At 36.8% G+C, this 19,452-nt stretch overlaps 2 protein-coding genes across 2 annotated transcripts in view; both read left to right on the forward strand.

Moving 5' to 3' along the window:
* On the forward strand, nt 1-14,073 carry LOC129808034 (DNA-directed RNA polymerase, mitochondrial). Its single transcript, XM_055857695.1, has 6 exons — nt 1-230; nt 425-532; nt 603-1,762; nt 4,609-5,243; nt 8,346-10,043; nt 13,595-14,073. The coding sequence occupies exons 1-6, from the start codon at nt 104-106 to the stop codon at nt 13,722-13,724; spliced, it is 3,858 nt and encodes a 1,285-aa protein (XP_055713670.1). The 5' UTR covers nt 1-103; the 3' UTR covers nt 13,725-14,073.
* Nucleotides 13,957-19,452, forward strand: part of LOC129808036 (adventurous-gliding motility protein Z) — a 16,579-nt gene continuing 11,083 nt past the window's right edge. The window contains exons 1-2 of the mRNA XM_055857698.1: nt 13,957-14,127; nt 18,322-18,413. Coding sequence (XP_055713673.1) covers nt 18,377-18,413 — 37 coding nt within the window. The 5' untranslated portion in view covers nt 13,957-14,127; nt 18,322-18,376. The remainder of the gene's footprint in view (nt 14,128-18,321; nt 18,414-19,452) is intronic.

Consider the following 19,452-nt stretch of genomic DNA (forward strand, 5'->3'; position numbering starts at 1 on the left):
AACAATTCAGTTTCTTTTTACGGCTAGCGCGTGTGATTGTTATGTAAAGTAAAAAAATCCTAAATTCCTTTCTAAATCAGTGTGAATCCTAGACAGAATCACCATGCATCGATTCCTTGTGCTCAAGAGTACCATTCCCAGTAGTTTTCATCTCCTGACTCTGCCCAAGTGCCCGAGTATTGTCCAAAATTGCTGGACCACGAGTCGCGTGGATTTTCCTCAGAATTTTAGTAAGTTTTCTTTATTACTTCCGGATTTTGACCAACTTTATCGTCATTTCTGACTCTAGGCAATCTTAGAAATGGGATTTCAGAACAAATCCTGGAGAAAATAAAAGTGGTTAGAGACATAACCTAAATCTTTGTTTATTTTGGAATTTTTGTTTTGTGCTAATTGGATGATCACGGAATCTTTTCTTTTGCAGACTTTTGTGTTCAGAGGCAACATTCCACCACTGTTAATCTCGATGCTCTTCGTTTGATCAAGAAGAAAAAGAAAGCCCGGAAGAAGAAATTCATAGAATTGCTGCAAGGTAGGGATTTCCTAGGAATGCTTCAGAGATGGGACCAAGGGACTCAACTTTTTTGGTATTTCTTTTTTAGTTACAGACAGAACGACAAAGGAAACTAAGACTTCGGTGAAAAAATTGAAAAACAAAAAACTGACAGAGTTCATTGGGAATGGGAACACAAGTATTTCCTCAGTTGCTGCCCTAAGTTCCGGCGTAGAATACTCGAAATTTAACTTTACCCTCCAAAACAGTCCAAAATTCCAGACTGAAGATGTCCCAATGGTCTTTGTCAGTGAAAAATTGGGCGTACAGAGGGCTACACAACTCTCGCCGGATGTTCTCAATGAGATCCTCGAGAGTTATCAGTGTTTCCGGGAAATGACAGAAATAGGAGATTCCGCAGAGACTCTTGCTGCTTCCCCCACTGAGCCCTTTGCGGAGGAAGTTGAAGCCCTGGAAGGGGAAATTATGGAGCCCGTGGAAGCTGTACCTGCTCCAGCAACCACGAAGTCCAGCAAGAAGAAGGACAAGTTCAAATCTCGTCAGCACGTGAGTTCAGAACAGGAACAGTTGGCGAAGCAAAAGTGTCTGTTCACTAATATAAGTGCCTACCTGGAATTGTGTGCATCCAGTGGGATGCTCAATCGAGGTCTCACCACCTTCCTCAATTACCGCAATCGCTGGAAGAGATTCAACATCACGCGTCACTTTGACATTCGACTCTACAATATCCTGCTGCAGGGATTCGCTGAAAAGGGAAATCTCTCCAAGATCAAGGAGATTCTCAACATTATAAAAGCTGATGGTGTCAAAATGATCCCACAAACCTTTGCCATTGTCATCGAATGCATCGGAAGGCAGGAACCTGACTTGGAGAATACAAAACTCCTCCAGAAATACCTCAAAGATGCCAATGCCTTGGGAATCTCCCTGAATGACATCATGGACAAGAGTAAATTCCTTCAGGATCAGAGAGAAATTGTTCTGGATACAATTCATCGGCTAGAACCCAATTTTCTGCCATCCTATGCCGCACCTGAACTGACCTACAATAACAATCTCTTGAATTCTCTCAATCACAGTGTCCAGGGCATTGCAGAGAGAGCTGCAATTGCAGAAAATATTTCCGAAGAAAAATTGAAAAATATCAAGGAATTAATGAAAGAACAATTGGACATTGAAATGAAGGGATACCTTACGGTCAAAAGTATTGAAAAATTTCCAGAACCAACGCCACTTGTTCAGCATTATGTAAGTATTTTTGCAATTTAATTTAAATAGTTTTAAATTTGACCCGATTTATGAATCACTGAAAAGATTGGTCAAAGCAGTGCAGGAATGATAAAATTTCGCTTTAAGGTATCGACAAATTGAGAGCTATTTTCGTCAAAAATTGCCATTTTGAAGGAAAAGCCCTTGCAAATGTCAAAATTTCGCCAAAGGCAATTTTTGACGAAAATTGCATGCGATTTGAGACCTTTAAACGAAAAATTATCGGTTCATAATCGGTTGATTTATTGATAATCTCAGGGACATGACGTTTCCTATGTTTCCCATATGTTTCTAGCGTGCCAAAAAAACTTTTGAGTTTATTAGCTGTTTTCTGTTATTATAGAATGAATTAGCAAATAACACAAATACAAAATAAAAGCCAATTTAATATGGAATAGGCAACCAAAAACCCCAAATAGGCAACCTACGTAGTTTTGGAGATATCTCGTAAAATGTTTACGAAAACAGGAAAATTTTACATTAAAACTGGTCGCATTTTTCAGAGCTAATGTCACCCCCCTGGATAATCTTATAGAATTTGTGCAGACATATCAGGGATCACTCGAAAAACCCCACAAAATAATTTTAAGGATAATAAAAATGATTTTCAGACAAAAATTACTTATCGGTTCAGAACCGGCTCACAACCGATTTGTAAATCACTCAAAAAATATTACCCAAAATAACTTAGGACTAACATAATTGAATTTCGTAAAAAATTAGTTATCGGTTAAGAACCGTTTTATTACCGTCTCAAAACTAATTTAAATCGATTCAGTTATATTGGAAATTCCAATACCTTTCCAACCAGCACAACCATGACCTCATTCTCCTGATAAATGCACTTTCTAGAGCCTTTTTTAACCTTTGACCTTGAAAATCGTTACCCAAAGTGGCATTTTACTCCAATTTTAAGTTTAGAGCTTCATAGTAGGAATTCTGTTCAACATTGTGCTAAAGTGATAACACGAATTTATAGAGAATTTAATTAGCTTTCGTTCAGTGAAAAAAAAATTGATAACTTTTCTGTTATTTAAAAAATAAGGAAAAAACCAAAAAATGGGTGTATAATACCAAATTGGCGTAAAATGCCACCTTTTTTGTATGGAGTTGGCGTTAGAAATGGGCATTTGAATGGTTTATACTTCATAACCTAAAAAAATGTAAACATTTTCTGAGTTTTGTCACGAATCAAAAAATTTCAAAAAATACGTGAAAATGTTAAAATACTGATTAAAAGAAATGGAAAAGCGTCCCAGCTTTGCGGAATGCTCGAACTCACGAGATAGAGCTTACCGTGAATTAGTTTTATTTGCATAATCTTTTGGTATCACTGATCAACTAGAGATCAAATTGATTCATAAATCACAAAAGCATTTGAAAATCAAAAAATAGGTACTTAACCGATTCATTACCGATGAAGACCGATAGACTTGCATTAGAAATTGCAATACCTTTCCAAAAAATCCAAATTTAACCAAATCGGTTGAAAAATTGACCCTCCAAAGTGATTGACCTTTGACCTTCAATAATTCAAAATGGCGAATTTTCCGGTTTGGGCGAAATGTTCGCCTGGACTAGCTCTAAAACATATCCAAAAATCACTGAAAAAGCTTGGGCCAATTTTGAGAAAACCAAAAAACATGGTTTTTGGAGGGGTTAGAGGGGGGTGGGGAGGGGTAAAAACAAACGTCGAGAGATTTTGTTTTTTTATTGGGGGTCATCGAAGACTAGAAGTCGATATCTCTTACCGTTTAAGCTCCAGAACAGTGACAAGTTAAAAAAAAAGTCGATTATATAACTGTTCTCTCTCTTTGAGTTCCAACAGTAAAATTAAATAATATAAACACTAGAATTGTTGTAAAGTGATATTGTAGAGAAAAATAAGATGAAAATTCACTTTACGCCTTGTTTTTCTTTTTCGAATTCCCGTTGGAATTTCACATAAAATTTTCTTAAAAAACCCCAAACTATATATATGAGAATTTAAAAATTTTAGTCTTTAGTGAGAAAAGCCTTAAAAAACCTTAAAAGGCTCCCGAAAAGTTCAGGGAATGCGCGAATCCGCGCGTACTTGGAGTATTAAAATAAACTCACTTTAACCTTAAACCTATCGATCGTTTTTGGTCGTTTTTGGTCGTTTTTGGTCGCGCTCGGTCAAACGACAGACTGATAGGTAAGATACTCAGCACATTTTTCTTGAATAAGAAGAATAAATTAAAACTAAACACTAAAAATATATTAAATGCATATTTTAAGAAACTCATAAAGTTTGATAGTGATATTGTACAGTTTAAATATGTATTAATTTTAAAAAGTTTTTAAATCGGTCAAATTATTCGGTCTTGGTAGGTTTAGTGTTAATGAATGATATGGGAAGTTTCCGGGCTCCTTATGACATTCTACGGGTCCCTTACATAAACAGGAAGAGGACTTGGTAAGATAGGTTCTTGAAATGGAGAACAATGTGCATCCTATTGAGGCAGAGTAGCTGTCCAGAATTACAAGCAAAGTGTCCAAATTTACAACCAAAGTGTCCAAAATTACAGTCAAATTCACCTCTACATATCTATTCATTTTTAAACATATTATGAAGACTAATTTTACTAAAATAGTAAAGACGATAAACAGTTTGCCACGAAACAACTCTTCTGAAAAGAGAGTTTAAATCTAGTTTTTGACGTCAATATTGATTTGAAACTTGTTTTCTTGTACAAAGCGTCGACCGTATTTCAATCCGTGCACTGCAGTACTTTGTCTTTTTCACGACGAGTTATTGCTTCGATTTAATTATTCTTTTTTTTTAATTCTTATGTTTTTTTTAGAGAAAAAAACTCGATGAACTCCAAATAATATGGAGAAACCAAATAATTGCAGCATTCACTCGCGATCTAAATACAATTCGTGCTCAGACTCAGTGCAAGTTCAACAAGTCCATCAATCTCTTTCCGTACTTGAAAGTTCTTGATACTGGGCAATATGCAGATATTCTGTTGCGAGAAATACGAACTCTGGCTGAAGGATCTGAGACTTACAGTCCAACAGTTGGGCAGCTCTATCGAGAATTGGGCACAAAAGTTCAGACGCGGTATCATTTGGAGAGAATGAAGAAGGTTGGCCTACTTCACAAGACCAGAGACATCTACTTGGACTACCTCTTGGCGCAGGAATGTAATGGGTCATCAGGGGACAACCATAGGCAGCTCTGGCAGAGATTGTCCTATGCTGCGTGCAGCGAAGGTCCAAGCATGGACTACATGAACCAGCCTTGGTCCACAAATGTCACTTCGGCCATTGGCAAGTTCCTCTACAACATCCTCATGAGGGACGTTAAGATCGATCTGAATGCGACGAGAATGAATGGAAAGAGTCAAAATCTATCACCGGCATTCTTTACGCTCTACAGAAATCAAGGACGTCACATGAAGGAGGAAGTTAAGCCCCATCCAGTGCTTTCAAAGTAAGTTCACTTAATTTTATTGCTTTCAAAAAATTATTTTTTTTTCTATTTAAATTCCAAGAATAATTGAACAGATTATATGAATCGATAAGTTCAAACTTCAAATTTTGACTTTAATGTTGTAAAGCAGATTTTTTAAGTTGATTTATGAATTTCTGTAAAACGGTTGGGAACCGATAAGGGCAGTTTAACTGCTAAACATCGAAATTCGCTATTGGAAATACTTAATAATCCGGAAAACGATTGGGAATTCAGGAACTGCTTGAAATCTCGGAAAAATCAGAAATTCGAGGAAGGATTGGAAACGCAGAAAATGTTTTAGAACCTAGATAAATGTTAGGAGTTAGGATACTGAAGAACATTTGAGATGTCAAGGAACACTTTTGTATACGAGGAATATTTGGTCACTCTGGAATCGCTTAGACAGCCAAGGAATGTTTGGGGACTTAGAGAGTGTTAGACTTAGAGACCTGGGGAACGCTAAAAATCCACAAAAAATGTTTGGGAACCTAGAAAACGATAGAAGCTTAAGGGAAATTTAGGAAGTTGGAAATCGTTTAGGTATCCGGGTACACTTGAAAAGCTCAGATATTACTTGAGAACTTCAGGTATTGCTATGATGTCCAGGGAATGCAAGCTTACCTAATGAACGCTTAGGAACGTTTGAAAATCTACAATAAATGCATGGGAACCTAGAAAACGGTTGAAGCTTTTGAGGAAAATTTGGGAAGTTCAAAATCGCTTAGGTATCTGGCGTAAGCTTAAGAATCAAAGAAATATTTGGAAATCCGGAGATTTCTATAATATCCATGGATTGCAAGATCACTCAATGAATGCTTGGGAACCTAGAGAACGTTTGAAAATCCGTAAAAAATGATTGGGAACCTAGAAAACGCTAGAAGGTTAAGGAAAATTTGGGAAGTCGGGAATCGCTTAGGAACCCGGGGACATTTGGAAACCTTGGACCTAATTAACGCTTGGGAACCTGGGGAACGTTTTAAAATCCAGAAAAAATGCATGGGAACCTAGAAAAAGATGGAGGCTTAAAGAATATTTGGGAAGTCAGGAATCGCTTAGGTACCCAGGGATCTTTAGAGAATCTAAGAAACATTTGGAAATCCGGGGATTGCTATGATGTCCAGGGAATGAAAGATCACCTAAGGAACGCTTGGAAATCCAAAGAATGCTTGGGAATCTATAGAAAACTTTTTAGGAGCTTGAGGAAAATTGTATGAAGTCAGGAATCGTTTAGATACCCAGCGACCTTTTGAGAATCTAAGAAACACTTGGAACTTTCAGGATTGTAATGATCTCCAGGGAATGCAAGATCACCTAATTAACGCTTGGGAACCCTTGAGTAACGCTTGCAAATCTAAAAAAGATGCAAGGGTAACCTAGAAAACTATGGAAGCTTAAAAAATATTTGGGAAATCGGGAATCGCTTAGGTACCCGGGGAACTTTTGAGAACCACTTGGAACTTCACGGATTGCTATGATATCTAAAGAATGCAAGATCACCTAAGGAACGCTAGGGAACCTACAGAAAGCTTGAAGATCAAAAGAATGTTCCAGAATCTATAGAAAGCGTTTTAGGAGCTTGAGTAAAGTTTTGCAATGTCGGGAATCGCTTAAGTAATACCCGGAGACTTTTTGAGAGTCTAAGGAACACTTGGAAATCCGAGGATTTTTATGATTATCCTGGGAATCCCAGATCATTTAAGGGACGCTAAGGAACCTGGGGAACGCTTGCAAATAAAAAAAATGCATGCGAAGCTAGATAACGATAGAAGTAAGGAATCGCTTAGGCACCCGAGGAACTTTCGAGAATGTAAGAAACACTTTGAAATCCGAGGATTGGTATGATGTCCAAGGAATGCAAGACCACCTAAGGAACGCTTGGGAACCTGGGGAAAGCTTGAAAATTCAAAAAATACATGGGAACCTAGAAAAAGATGGAAGCTTAAATAATATTTCGGAAATCAGGAATCGCTTAGAGATACTTGTAAACTTTTGAGAATACAAAAAAACACTTGGGACTTCACGGATTGCTATGATATCCAGGGAATGCAAGATCACCTAAAGCGGTCTTCAAATTAGAGGTTTAGCCCAGTTCCCGAAGGTCCCAAAATCCTGAAAAGCAACTAATTTTATTGCTTTTTGAAAACCTAATAGGTCATTTGTTCTTAATAATCCAATCCTAAGTTAAATTTTTCCTAAAAATCTTGATTGTTGAAAAATTAGAGCAGCTAAGCCATATAGCTAAGTCTTAGGTCTGAAGTTCGTATAAGGAACGCTAGGGAACCTGGGGAACATTTGGAAATCCAAAGAATGTTTCAGAATCCATAGAAAATTAGAAAACGTTCTAGGAGTTTGAGGAAAATTTTGCGATGTCGGGAATCGTTTAGGTAATACCCGAGGACTTTTTGATAATCTAAGGAACACTTGGAAATCCGAAGATTATTATGAATATCCGGGGGAACGCTTGAAAATAAAAAAAGTGCAAGGAAACCTAGAAAAAGCTTGGAAATTCAATAAAAAAAACGCTTGAGGATGTAGAAAACGTTGAAAGCTTAAGGAAAATTTGGGAAGTTGGGATTTGGGAATCGCTTTTGTACCCGGGGTAGCTTGAGAATCATTTGGAACATATCCAGACTTATCTGAGGCTTAAAAACTCTTTGAATAAATCCAATGTTGCCCCAAAAAGTTAAGAATTGCCTATTTTAATCTGTTTAAGCTTTGACCTTGAAAATTCGCTAGTAGGAATAACTGAAGGTCATTGATGTATATCAAGCTAAACAACCCAATTTGAAAGGTCATAATTATTATGCAAATATTGAGTATTTTAAAAGTCTTTAATTCTAGTATCAATCAGGCAAAAAAAGAAAAGAATTTTTCAAGAAATTCTGCCCTTATTATGCATAAATTCCATTACGAATATTGGCATTGGAGCGAATGCTCAATTCTAAAAATTTCATACACCATTTATTACTGTCCTTGAAAATCCCATTGAGATATTTTGGCCAAAATGATCTCAAGAGTATTTCTGGGCAATTAGCCTTTCCATGTGCATCTCAAAAGTGCAATCAATCTGCTCTTTCGCAGATTATTTCGTGGTGCTCAGCAGGAAACTCTGACGTTCGACACAAATCTCGTGCCAATGCTTTGTCCGCCACAGCCTTGGAATACGCCCAATCAGGGTGGATACTTAATAACTAAGAGTGAACTCATTCGATTGCCCCATCAGGCACATCAGCAATGGACGAGAATTTGTGAAGTATCTCCTAGGAATTTATATCCAGCTCTCGATTGTCTCAATCAGCTGGCTTCTGTGCCATGGAGGGTGAATGGGGAGGTTTTGGATGTTGTTTTGGAGGTGTTCAATAATGGGGGAAGTTCAAAATTGGATGTTCCTCAGCCACCGTCAGTTTTGCCCGCCCCAATGGCTTTTCCGGAAGGTGAAGAATTGACCAATGAGAAGAAATTTCTCATGTACAAACAGAAGATGACACATAAGCGTCGTCAGGCGGAAATGTACAGTCTCTGGTGTGATTGTCTGTATCGACTGTCATTGGCTAATCACTTCCGGAATCGACCATTTTGGTTGCCGCACAATATGGATTTTCGGGGGAGGGTTTATCCGCTTCCTCCGCATTTCAGTCACATGGGATCTGACTTGGCCAGATCTCTGTTGATCTTCCATGAGGGAAAGCCTTTGGGTCCGGATGGGCTGAAATGGCTCAAGATTCACTGCATAAATCTCACGGGAACGAAGAAGAGGGAATCAATTGATGATCGTTTGAAGTACGCTGATGCGATAATTGAGGATATTCTGGATTCAGCGGATAATCCTCTTGGTGGGAAGATGTGGTGGGCAGAATCTGATGAACCATGGCAAACACTGGCATGTTGTGTGGAGATTGCAAAAGTCATGAGATCATCCAATCCGGAAACCTTCATAAGTCACTTTCCAGTCCATCAAGATGGATCTTGCAATGGACTTCAGCACTATGCTGCTCTTGGAAGGGATACAGCTGGAGCAATTAGTGTTAATTTGGCTTCATCAGAAATCCCTCAAGATGTCTACAGTTCCGTTGCTGCCCTCGTGGAGGAAGCTCGTGCCAGAGATGCTGCCAATGGAGTGGAAATTGCCAAAATTCTCAATGGTTTTATCCGGAGAAAAGTGATCAAACAAACGGTAATGACAACAGTTTACGGTGTCACTCGATACGGGGCTCGCCTACAAATTGCTCGGCAACTCAAGGACATTGAGGATTTCCCCAAAGATCTCGTGTGGCAGGCTTCATCCTACCTCACGGTGAAAACCTTCGAGAGCCTGAGGGAGATGTTTAAGTCAACGAGAGAGATTCAGGACTGGTTTACGCACTGTGCTCGACTTATTTCGGCTGTTTGCTTCCAAAATGTCGAATGGGTGACCCCATTGGGGCTCCCAGTTGTCCAACCGTACAATCGCATTGAGCGTTCGGCGATGCAAAAGGGCAACAAAGTAGGCGAGAACTTTGCCATTGATATGTACGAAAGGCCAAACATTATGAAGCAAAAGAATGCTTTCCCCCCAAATTTCATCCACTCCCTCGACTCCAGTCACATGATGCTGACTTCACTCTTCTGCCAAGGAGCCGGACTCACTTTCATCTCCGTTCACGACTGTTTCTGGACGCATGCTTGCACCGTACCACAGATGAATATCATCACCAGGGAGCAATTTGTGGCGCTCCACTCGTTGCCCATTCTCGAGGATCTGTCGGTGTTTCTCAAGCAGAAATACTGCTTCAAAGACAGGTAAGAATTCTCAATATATCCCCCTGCTAATTCTTAATTAACTTCTTGAGAATCTAAAGGCCTTTAAAATTAATGAAGTCTTGACCAAATATGTTTAAAAAAGTTACATTTTATTTAAAAAAATATGGAAATGATATTTGTGCTTTAGGCCCAACGCACAATAACTTTTATTCAGTAAACATGTTTTTGACGTTTCAATGAGAGTGAGTGTAATCTAGATCTAGTCATCTCGCTCATTCTCATGGGAAATTTTGAAAACATGTTTACAAACAAAACTTATTGTGCGCTGGACATTAAAATGAATATTTAAAGCAAAACACTATTCATTAAAAATACACAATGATAAAAATTTCGGGTCTCGATCAAAATTCCGATAGCCAAAATCCCAAAAAGCTAAAATACTGAACGCCAAAATTCAGGAAAGGCCAAAATTTAGAAAGGCAAAATCCCAAAAAGCAAAATACCGAAAACTACAATCCCGAAAACCAAAATTCATAACGGTTCGAAATCCAGAAAGCCAAAATCCCGAATGGGTCGAATTTCCGAAAGCCCAAAATTCTGGAAACCGAAATCCTGAAAGTCAAAACACTGAAAGCCAAAATTCTGAAAGCTAAAATCCCAAAAGCTAAAATACTGCACGCCAAAATTCCGGAAAGACCAAAATCCCAAACAACAAAATCCCGAAAAGCCAAAATCCCAAACACCAAAATCCCGAGAAATCTAAATACCGAACGATAAAATTCCAAAAAGCCAAAATGCCGAAAGCCAAAATGCCGAAAATCCAAAATCCCGAAAGCCAAAATTCCGAAAGCCCAAAATTCGGAAAACCAAAATCCTGAAAGCCAAAATCCCAAAAAGCCAGAATCCCGAAAACCCAAAATCCCGAAAACCAAAACCTCGAAAGCCCAAAATTCTAAAAACCAAAATCCCGAAAAGCCAAAATGCAGAAAATCCAAAATCCCAAAAGCTCAAATTCTAAAAACCAAAATCCTGAAAAGGCCAAAAGCCCAAAGCCAAAATCCCGAAAGCCAAAATCCCGAAAGCCAAAATCCCAAAAAGCCAAAATCCCGAAAGCCAAAATGCAGAAAATCCAAAATCCCAAAAGCCAAAATCCCGAAAGCCCAAAATTCAGAAAGCCAAAATCCTGAAAAGGCCAAAAGCCCCGAAGTCAAAATCCTGAAAAGCCAAAATCCCAAAAAACCAAAATCCCAAAAAGCCAGAATCCCGAAAAGCCAAAATCCCGAAAGCCAAAATCCCAAAAACTAAAATCCCAAAAGCCAAAATCCCGAAAGCCAAAATGCCGAAAATACAAAATCCTGAAAGCCAAAATGCCGAAAAGCCAAAAACCTGAATTCCAACCAAAATTCTGAGAGCCAAAATCTCAAAAGCTAAAATACTGAACGCCAAAATTCCGGAAAGACCAAAATCCCTAAAGCCAAAATCCCGAAAAGTCGAAATACCAGAATGCCAGAATGCCGAAAAGCCAAAATCCCGAACGCCAAGTTTCCAAAAAGCCAAAATCCCGAAAGCCAAAATGCCGAAAAGCCAAAATCCCGAAATCCAAAATTCCAAAAAGCCAAAATCCCGAAAGCCCAATATCCCGAAAATCCAAAATCCCGAACGCCAAAATGCCGAAAATCCAAAATTCTATAAACCAAAATCCTGAAAAATCCAAAAGCCCGAAGCCAAAATGCCGAAAAGTCATAATTCCTAAAAATTCTGAAAATCAAAATCCCGAAAAGCCAAACTCCTGAAAAGCCAAAATCCCAAAAGACAAAATTCCGAAAAGACAAAATCTTGAATGGACCAAAATATGGAAAGCCAAAATTCCTAATTTTTAAAAATGTCATGGCTACCTCCACGATTATACTCGCGTTTATTGAACGCAAAGGAAATATTCTGTGTTTTGTAAAATTATTCTACACAGTTGATGTGCTTTAGCTGAGATTCTTTACAATCCGATTTAATCGCAGGATCGATTAATCGAAAAATCGATTTTCGATTAATCAATCTCGAATATTTTGAAAACTAGACGATGCTTTTTCTTTAAATTTAAGTATGTTGTAGCTGAGGTCGAGACCTTTCCAACGGTGGGTCGCACTCCTCTCTCGATGTTCCCTGACCCGAGCTATAACCAAAAATGTCATGACCTGACTGCATTTTCGGTGTTTATGATTCGATTTCGATGAAATTTTAGTACATATTGTATTTGAGGTCGAGATATTTCTAACGATGAATGTTATTTGACCCTACTCCATTCGACTGTAACTCGACCCTTACTATATTCAAATGGACCGGACTTTATCTCTAATGGTCCTTAACCGATTTCAATGAACTTTTTTTCTTTTGTCGCCCTTCTGCACTCAGACTATTTAAAATAAAAAATGACCAGTGATAAGCCCAGATAAGCTTATGGTAGCTGAGATTCTTTACAGGTGACCTCGAAATGCGTGCAACTCCGGGTACTTTTAAGTCGAAATGGGTAAAATGTAACTCGACGCGATTCTTTATGGCTCCGGCACACCTTTTAGGTCAGGAAAAGTTCATGAAGACGAATTTCGGATCCCTTTCTTTCTCACATGTTTTGAATCGGTGGCAGACAAAATCCCGAAAGCCAAAATCCAGAAAGCCAAAATCCCGAAAGCCAAAATCCCGAAAAGGCCAAAATCCCGAAAGCCAAAATCCCGAAAGCCAAAATCCCGAATGTTCAAAATCGTGAAAGGGATGAAATTATATGGAGGAAAATGTTCAGAATGATTTCCCAAGACACAGAAGATTTCCCTTTGCCTCCAGCAAGCGCGGGTGCACTCGTGGGAGTAGCTACGACACTTTTAAGAATTCGGGATTTTGGCTTTCGGGATTTTGGCCCATTCGGGATTTTGGCTTTCGGGATTTTGGCGTTCGGGATTTTGGCTTTCGGGATTTTGGCTTTCGGGATTTTGACCGGGACCCGTTTTGAATATGTCCTGACATTAGCTCTGAAAAATGCGACTAGTTTTAGTGTAAATTTTTTCCCGTTTTCGTACACATTTCACGAGATATCTCCGAAACTACGTAGGTTATCAATTTGGGGTTTTCGGTTGCCTATTTCATATTAAATTGGCTTTTATTTTGTATTTTTAATTTTTGCTAATTCATTCCAAAATGACAGAAAACACCGAATGAACTCCAAAGTTTTTTCGGCACGCTAGAAACACATGGGAAACATAGGAAACGTCATGCCCCTGCATATGTCTATCTCATTCTCTTGCACTCTTCTTCTTCTCTTAAACATCACTCCAATTTCAAATTGGCTCAAACGAATTTGGTATGCGAAAGAATGAGATAGTCATATGCAAAACATGTGAAACAGAAAGGGATTCGAATTTCGACTTCATGAAATTTTCTTGATCTAAAAGGTGTGCCGGAGTCATTACTACCAAAATTCAACTCGCAATCGAATTTTCATGCATTTCGAGGTCACATATAAAGAATCTCAGCTACCATAAGCTTAACTGGGCTTAGCACTGGTCATTTGAATTTTAAGTAAAATATTAAATTTGTTTTTTCAGTGATTTGAAGAATGACGGATCAGTGTCTGATGCCACTAAGAAGAAATTGAACAGGATCCTAAGACAATTGCCTGGAAAAGGTGATTTCGATCTCAACAACGTGCTCAAATCTATCTACTTCTTCAGCTGAAGAAGCTGCCAAGTGATTATTGTAAGAAAAATTCCCCTACTAGTAGATTGGTAGATACTTCTAGTCACAGGACGATGCAAAAAAGATGTGGAAAGTGCAGAAAAATCCAAAAGATCACAAGTGGAGAAACGATGGGAATTGAGGGAGAGGGATGAGTGTATGTTATTTTTAAACGCTGCACTGGACCAATGTTCGTTAGTTCCGAATGCTTGCTTCTCTTTGGGATCTCATCAGTCGCCTCCATTCAGTCTTGGCTGGATTGTTGGAGTGATCGGACGAAGTGATCAGCAGATCATTGGGATTTCTGTTTGGTGCAAAAATAATAAAAGAAAAAGTGAAGAAAAATCAAGTGAGAGACTTATTGTGAATTTTGTCTTGAAGTTTTCAGTTGGATCTCAAAGAGGTAATAAATTCCTTGTTGGATCAATCGGATGATAGAAAAACTACGGGTGATAAAGTTTGAATGGCTTTTCCTTGGAAGTGGCCTCTCGGATCTCATTGTTGCATCAGAGGGCAAAATGTTGAATCCAGGAAGAGTTCTTGAAGATGCGATAAGTTCTAAATGGGGGATTTGTTGTATTAATAGCCATAACTTCCTCTATTTGAGACACTTGATCGATGTATTGGGAACAAAGTGATTCTCTTGGCGGCTTCCTTTAACTTCAAAATAAAAGTTTTTTTTTGTAAAGTTCTTTGGTAATGTTTACTGACGAAATACATTGATCGTGTCGGGATGAATGTCGCAGTGGTAAAAATTGTATTGCTCCGTCATATTCCCTTATCAGTGGGTAATGATTTTGCGGCGAAAAAGGTCATGACCTAATCGCAAATTGATTTTTTTTTTGAGCTGCCTAAAGATCAACTTTTCTTCCTCTGCTATTGCCTCAACAGTTTCTCTATTTGGTATTGTGTGTAATTTATCACTGTTTATTTGTCTTTATGCCCTTTTTTCTTGAGCTTCTTCTTTTTCATTAACTTCCAACAAATGGTACGTACAGAGAGACCTAACCTAGATGTTTCCTGGATGGTATTTTAAATTGGGATTTTAGTTAAATTCTTAAGGAATTTTTGTTTGAAAAAATTAATCAAAGCCATTAAAAGCTAGAAAATATTTTTTTTTAACTCTTTCGTGTCCTTTGGGATTCTGGGCACCTAAAAGGAAAATATCAAAATTCTGGGAAATATAATTTTTAATACTAGGGTAAAATGAGGTAATTTGGAACCATTTACATTTACAATTTGGAACACTTGAGATGTTCTCACTGTTTTAGATGAGCAAAGAGAAAACAAAGATCGCAAAATAGAAGAAAAGGACGTTTAAGAAGAAAAGGAACAGATTTCTTCCTTTTTAATCTCTTCTAAATGCTGTCTACACACTAGAAGCAATTTTCGTAAAAATTGCCTTTTTAAAAAATTCTGACGTTCCCGCCTACAAGAATAGGGGAAATTTTCTTTAAAAAGGCATTTTTTAGAGAAATTTCTACTAGTGTTGAGAGGCCATTAAACACTGAAAAATCTCAAATGTGCCAAATTGTAAATTGTTCCAAATTACCTCATTTTACGCTATTTAAAATAGTGATAAAAATACAATTTTTGTGGATCATTAATTGAATGAAATTTTATCTAAACTGATGAAGTATTTGATTAGGTTAATTTTTACTAATTTTACGACAAGAAAAACAAAATATTAAATTTTGATCAGTAAAAATTTAAATTTTTGTAAAAATTAGATTATTACCAAAAATGGTTCGAGAAAGAACGCAAAACTCTTATGGCTTCGGCACACCTTTTAGATAAGGAAAATTTCATTAAGTCGAAATTTGAATCCCTTTCTTTCTCACACGCTTTGCATATGTCTATCTCTTTTTTATACTCTTCTTCTTTTAAATTTCACAACAAATTCAATTTAGCTCAATCGAATTTATAGCGTGAAAGAATAAAATAGACATGTGCAATACGTGTGAAAAAGAAAGGGATGTGAATTTTAATTTCATGAAATTTTCCTCATCTAAAAGGTGTGCCGGTGTTTTTTCTTTTTCACTGCTTTTCAAATTCTAAATTGAGATCTGATCTAAATCTAGATTTTACTGATCAAATTTTATTTTGTTTTACTGCTGCTTTATTATACAGTGTCTAATTTGAATTATTTTTTAATAGTTTCGGCACGCCTTTTAGATTAGGAAAATTCCATGTAATCCAAATTCATATCCTTTTCGTTCTCAAATGTTTTGCGTATGTCTATCACACTCTTTGGCAATCTTCTTCATCTTTTAAATGCCACAACAAATTCGTTTATTTTAATCTAATTTTGATGTACCAAATATTGGGTTAGACAAATGTTTATTTAATCAGTAATAAATCCGGCAAAACTTTTAGACAAGGAAAATTTCTTAGTCAAAATTCATATACCTTTCTTTCTTTAAAGTTTTTTCGCACTCTTCTTCTTCTTTTGAATACAGTAGAGTCCCGCTATAGGCCATCGCTCTATAGTCCACAATTTATCGACCGTTGATTTCAAAACACTGATTTTAAGTTAGGTTATGTTTTTTAGTACGCGACATGCAATGTTGTCATAATTATTTTAATATTTTTGGCAAACCTAATTGAGTAGTTGTAATAATTGTAATCCATAATGTAGAGAGCGAGGACAAGTACTACAATCGCAAAGAAAGTGGAAGCCGTCGAGCAATTTCAATATTAAAAGTCGTTGATAGTTTTAAAAAATGACATGGACTATATAGTGCGACCCAAGTGTCAAATCTGGAACCAAATATGGACTAAAGCGAGACTCTACTGTATCAAATCAAATTCAGCTTACTTCAATCTAATTTTGAGATCGAAACACTGAGATAGACTTATGCAAATCTTTTGAGCAAGAAAGGACACGAATTTTGATTTCTTGAAATTTTATCGATCTAAAAGGTGTCCCGGAGACATAAAAAATTAAAATTTGTAAGTAAATAATCATATTGAGCAGTAAATATTAAATTTTGTTCAGTAAAAAATTAAACATTTAAAAAAAATGATCTAAAATTGAATGTAAACATAATTTAACAAATAAGGTTCAGTAAAAACGAAAAAAAAACAATTTTCCTTTGAAAAAACTTCAGTGCTTCTTATAAAGTTCTATATTGAGTCCCTTGAGTCCCAATTCATCTTGATTTTTTGCTGATCAAATTTATTTATTTTTTTTACTTAATTTAAGTTTACAAAAAAGATAATCTACAAATTCGCAATCTCTTAAGAAATGTTATGATCCGACAGATCGGCACGAGATCGGCAAATTCGCGTGAAATTGCTAATATTTTCACCAGAGATCGACAGATCGGCAGTCAACAAGAGAACTGTGAGCGGCACAGTTATCTGCTCCTTGATTAAGATTATTATTTTTTCCAAATTAAATTTTACTAAATGAAATTGACCCAATGTCAATTGATATTCTATTATTTTATTAGATAGTCTACCGATTTGTAGTCTACACGGTAAAAAATTTCAGCACATATTTGTTCCAAAAATTAGCTCGTCCACAGACACCATAATTTTTGGCACAATCTTGTTCATTTTACGAGATTCAAAAAGATATTCAATATTAGTAACGAATTTGATCCTAAAAGTATCTCGTCCACGGACACCGAAAATTTTTGGAATAAATTTGTACTTTCTAGGAAAAACAAAAAGATACCCAATATTAGTAACAAATTTGTTCCAAAAAATAGCTCGTCTAGTATAAAATCGTATCTCTCCTATAACTCAGTCACCCGTCACCAGAACGAGGACGACGCCAAATCTATGGCTATTTTCGTGCTACATGGTTTCACTTTTTTAATTCAAGATTCCCTTCTCCTCCTGCTGCCAGCACTCGCATATGATTTCGTCATGCACGCGTCTGTATAAAATACTCATAAGCTGATTTTTATTTGATGTTCCTTATGAACTTTCGCCACCGAAATCCATCTCGACTGAAGTATAGGCCTTAACTGTAAAACGAAAGCTATTACACGAATTTGTTCCCGACAATGGGAACAAAATGAGTCGTAACTCATTTCTAAATCACCAACTCCCTTAAGCAATTTATTTCCCTAATAACTTACGTCAATTTCTGATTTACTGACTGTCGAATTGTGGCAATTGTTGATCTAAACGACGATTTGTGGATAAACTTAAAATTTACAAGTAATTCGAAGTTTTTTTTTACAATATAAAAATTAAAATAATTTCACAATAAGATAACATTTATTTTATATTATCCCATGAGCAAATAATTTTGCATCCGTAAAGCTAATCAAAAATTAAGTCACCTAGAACAACCATCCCTGTGGGAATTTATTTACTTGTTTCTCCAGCATTTTTCTCTCATGGATTCAATGCGGGAAATATTATCGTGAAAGAGGAATTAGACAAAAAATGTTGAGGGAGAGACATACAGTAGTTCCCCAGCCAAAACATTCCCTCTTCAATTAACAAAAAAAAAGATCCTCTCTCGAACAGTGATCTTTCCCAACAGATGGGAATGATTGAGAGATTTTTCTAGGTCTTCATCGCAGATCCTTTGTGAGGCCTCTCACCCATTCTTCAAATATTTACATTTCATTCACAGTTTTTAGCCCCATTGACGGCATTTTGGGATCGTGTGTGATCTTCTTTTTGGCACAATGAAGACAACAACAGCCTGTAGAGGAACTTGCACATGTAAGTTAATTTCTTTTTGTTACATATCTCTTTCCCAATTTGTCATTATCTGTATTATTATTCAAAGAGCAAAAGATATCAAATAAAATTGCTTTTGCTGTTACATTCTATTTGTGAGACATGAAGACGAAAAAAAAATTTGCGTTAAATGTTTATTAGCTGTTGATGCCTATTTCATTTATGAGCAAAAATTTTTATTTAGGATCATTAACCATGATCGTAAAATCGGTTAATCGGTGTCTATTTTGTATCGAAAGTCGACGATCACTATCGAATTTTGCAAAAGATTGACTGATCGCAGTGATTTTCGCGACAAATTGGCAAATCGTCATAATCTTAAAGATCGACAGTTCGATAAATAGCCAATTTTAGGTAAATCATAAGTGAAATATTTATCTACAGGGTGGCTGAAAAAAAATGCAACAAAGTAAAGCGCTTTATTATCCTCATTTTTTGTTCAACTTTTTTGAAATAAAGAAAAACGGGTAGTAAATACATCAAAATTTTAGAATATTATCGGTTTTGTTCAATACGATCTTATTTTGACTTGACTTATGGTCTTAAATCTGTTAGAAAATGCATCGTAGTTTATACGAATGTCAGCCTTCTGAATGTTCTTCCTGCTCACGAGGAAGGGCTTTCTTTATCTCATCGAAACTATGCTACTTTTTAGGCCTAATCTTGACCAATAAAATGCCTCTTTTAGAGAAGTCAAAGAATTTTGCATCCAAGAATCGTGAAGGTCATTGTTTTCCTAAAATGAAGTGCGAAACGTTTTTCTTAGGCAAATCTTGTTCGGCGCGTGATTTTTGTGACGTTGTCGAGTCTTGATCGAACTTCCATTACTTCTCACTAAACTTTTTGTTTATTCACGACTCCAACATTCCTTCCAGGACAATTTCCAGAAACACATTGGCATTCGTTTTGACGGTATAGCCTAAAATCCCCAGTGGAAAGCGATAATTTGTCTTTCAAGGAAGTCCAGACCTTCAAATAGGTGGTCCTTGACTTCCGGTGGCCATTCGAACGTCTAAATTAT

Source organism: Phlebotomus papatasi, chromosome 3, assembly GCF_024763615.1.
Source record: "Phlebotomus papatasi isolate M1 chromosome 3, Ppap_2.1, whole genome shotgun sequence".
Taxonomy (NCBI): domain Eukaryota; kingdom Metazoa; phylum Arthropoda; class Insecta; order Diptera; family Psychodidae; genus Phlebotomus; species Phlebotomus papatasi.